This window comes from Ciona intestinalis, unplaced genomic scaffold (assembly GCF_000224145.3).
Source record: "Ciona intestinalis unplaced genomic scaffold, KH HT000184.2, whole genome shotgun sequence".
Classification (NCBI taxonomy): domain Eukaryota; kingdom Metazoa; phylum Chordata; class Ascidiacea; order Phlebobranchia; family Cionidae; genus Ciona; species Ciona intestinalis.
The window spans coordinates 376,875-380,509 of NW_004190506.2; the positions used below are offsets into that span (position 1 = coordinate 376,875).

The window sequence follows — 3,635 nt, forward strand, 5'->3', positions numbered from 1 at the left end:
TTTAAGGGCTTTTGAATATAGCACAGAGAATCCCAATTTTTTTGCCCATGACTCCTTTAATCTCGTAAAATTTTCCGCGACGCTTGACGGTTAAACAATTGGTTGAACTTATTTTTTGTCTGTTTTTCGTAGCAACAAATCCTTGTTATCAGCTGTTGTAACTATTTTAGGAAAAACTAAACGTGTTCAAAAGTCCAAAACCAATCCGGTGCATCTTCATTACTGATGATAAAGTCTTCTTGACTGGAAGCAATGGAGCCATGAGAATGTACAGTCTTTGGAAATTGGTAAATTAGGCTTCTGTCATTTCTACTCTAAAACAAAATGTCAATTTTAATCTTCAGTACAAAGTTGATTACTTGAATTGCTTTTGTCCAAAGGTGCTGAATTATTGATAAACTGTCCATACATGGTTGTACATGCTGTATTAACATCCATTAAACATACAATCTACTCTTGTCACCCTTATAACTTAGTACAGATTGGCAAAATCTATAATTTTCCATGGCTCAAGGTCAAATGGTGTGCCATAAAGGACCTAACCCACATAAAACAGAAGCAAACAGCTGAGCAGCCTAAGCCTTTTGCAATTTACATGTAATTCCTTGTTAACCCCCGTCCCCCAAAAAATTGTGGGATGTGATTAATTTATACCAATTTACTTCTGTGTTTTATCAACTTCTACACTGGAAAATTAAAAAACACACCACTAATTATAAGAATATCTTTCAATCTTTTAATGTTTATATGAAACTAAACCTTCACCATCAATGTTCAGGATGATAGCGAACCTCTTACTGAGGAAGAACTTGACTCTGGTAATGGCTTCATATTTCCTTTCTATGATCCATGCACCAGTATCGTGTACATCACATCTAAGGTCGGTCATATTTCTTGTTATAATTTGAATATAACTAGATGTATACTTGTTATATTGTGAATATTATTAGTTATAGTCCCTTTTATAATTTTAATAATACCAGATATGTCTACTTGTTGTGTTTGAATATTATTATTTATATACACTTGATGTTGTGAATTTACCAAATGTGTTGTACATTTTGGCATATTCCACAGCAAAACAATAGTATGAAATATTGAAATGTTACACAGTTATAGTGGAAAACTGTACATAAGTTTTTTTATAACAAAAAAATATTAGATTAAATATTTTTTGAAATATTACATAGATTTTGTGAACCCATTAGAGCAGACAATGTGTGTTAGTTAGTTTTACTTAAGACTCAAACAGTAATGCAGGTCAACTCTGTTGTGTATAAGTTAATGTTTAAAATAATGCCAAAACAAACAAATCTTGCATTTACAATGTTCATTATCTCAAGTAGTTTTAAAATGAGTTACAAATTCACAACTCTTAATAGCGGTTGCAATTGCAAAGATATTGGCCATTTTAAGTTAATAATTCTTGTTTGTTTTCCTATTTAAATAATATAACTGACGATGCCAGTTAAGGAAAATATATATCTCTTATATTATACAGTTTGCTGGACTTGATTTTTGTTTGTTACTCTTTTCCTAGCACCAGATCCTGGTTATTTGTTTGCGTTTAATTTTTCTGAGAACCATTTCTGGTTATTGTATACTGTACACAAATACTGTAGCTAGCAAAAGTGGCCTGTCGGCTTGTATTGCTGTTTGGGTGCGCAAGAGATTTAGGAAGTATATCACTTCCTGCTAAAGTGACGTTGCTATGGTAGCTGCTCTCTTTGTTAAAATGGGTGGTTACATTTTAATGTTTACTCTTAGGCAAGGCATGTTTACATATATAACCATTAGAAGCAATAAACCTGATATGGCCTTTCTTTAATTTATTCACATACCAATATTACTGCAGTGCTGAAGGCAACTTGAATGGAACATTAAAATATTAGTATGAGTTGAGTACATTGCCAAAAAGCAAAAAAAACTTATCATATTTCTGCTATACCTGGGCGCAATGGTTCATAGTCTTTACACTAAAAGCAATATTTTCTGTATTTGTTGGTGTCAGATGTTTGCTATTTGTTTTCCGTTAGTAAATCTCTCGTAAAATGAGCGTTTTTTTTCCCAGGGTGATACCACTATCCGATACTATGAGATCACTGACCAAGAGCCCTACGTTTATTTCCTCAACCAACACACTGGCGCTGATGGTCAAAAAGGTATAGCTTGGGTCCCAAAGAGGGCATGCGATGTACGGATACACGAGATTGCCAAGTGAGTATTCACTCATATAGTAGGGTGGTAAGACGGACATATTTTTTTTTTATTGTCCAGATGTATTTGGTATGATAAAAAATGAACATTTAATTTAGTTTCTAACAATATGACTCTAAATCAACCTTGTTAAATTTTCAAAACACAATAACGAAATTCAGGGTTTATGTGCTACAGCTAAGGTATACCATTTTACCCCACTATACTATCTATCAAGTTAATTTAATTGGCGTGATCCTGGTACACTAACAACTGTGTGTTTAGTGGGGAACTTAATATTACACATACTGTCCTGTGATGTAAACGTACTTCCAAATTAGGAATAAACCGCCCTGTGAGAGACTTAATGCAGGGAAATAGGTTTACAGGAAGCTGTGTAATCATACCACGTTTGCCGACTCAATTTTGCAACCTTTTCATTGGATGACTACATAGGTTGTTTATTGTTGTTACCAGTATGACATAGGCGGCAACCTTTGTAAAGTGCAGGGGTAGTACAGTGGTGGTAAATTCACCATTCTGTTAAAATAGTTTCCATATTGGTTTGTATTTCTAACATTTATTGATTAATGTGGTGAAAAACTTCCGGGTTACCTTCACCATTTCTGCATCCCCTGGTTTGTTGCCTATTTTCATATTGTTGCTTGTAGTCCTCGCATGGGTATATTCGCATGCCCAAACCCATGTTCAAAGTATAAATGCACTGGCAAAGTAACATGAAGATTAAACAAGAAGTAAAGCAATGATAATGCACCTATGGGTAACCTGACCTTTCAAAAATTACACTGTAGTTGTGTAGAACTTACAGAAACGTATACACACTCAGTGGCACAGCCAGTAATAAAAAAAAAAAAGGGCTATTTTAATTTACAATTGTTTTTTTTTTAATGGGGTGCGTTGCGACCCCCAAACCCCCCCTGGCTACGCCACTACACATACTTACCTTACACTTGTACAGGTTCTACAAGTTGACCAACAACAAGATTGAACCACTCAGTTTGACTGTTCCTCGCAAGGTAATTTTAATTGTTTTCTATCAATATCTTTTAACTGCCAAAGCTGAATATGGTTGTACTATTGGTACTATTATGCGCTGCTGCTATTTTTTTCAAATATAATAGCAGTTTCAAGTTTTCTGTTATGTGAAGTTGACATTTGTTTTTATAACACTAATGTTCTGTTTTACACCCCTTGCCAGCTTACAAGTTACCACATATGTAACTTATTTAATCTTATGTGGCAGAAAATGACAGTCGTGAATCCGTGATAACACGGGTGTTCTGTTTCATACACCTCGTGCCAGCTTCTGAGTTACCAATTATGTTACTTTGTGGGTCATTGTTTTTGTTTTGCTGACAATTTAAACAACCCATTAGAGATCACTGGGTTGAAGCATTTGTCGTTTGGGAGCAGCGAAT

The 3,635-nt window shown here is 34.5% G+C and overlaps 1 protein-coding gene across 1 annotated transcript in view; it reads left to right on the forward strand.

The window, feature by feature from the left end:
• Positions 1-3,635, forward strand: part of LOC100184037 (coronin-1B-like) — a 9,169-nt gene that overhangs the window by 3,703 nt on the left and 1,831 nt on the right. The window contains exons 5-8 of the mRNA XM_026839323.1: positions 171-287; positions 779-880; positions 2,072-2,217; positions 3,176-3,332. Coding sequence (XP_026695124.1) covers positions 171-287; positions 779-880; positions 2,072-2,217; positions 3,176-3,332 — 522 coding nt within the window. The remainder of the gene's footprint in view (positions 1-170; positions 288-778; positions 881-2,071; positions 2,218-3,175; positions 3,333-3,635) is intronic.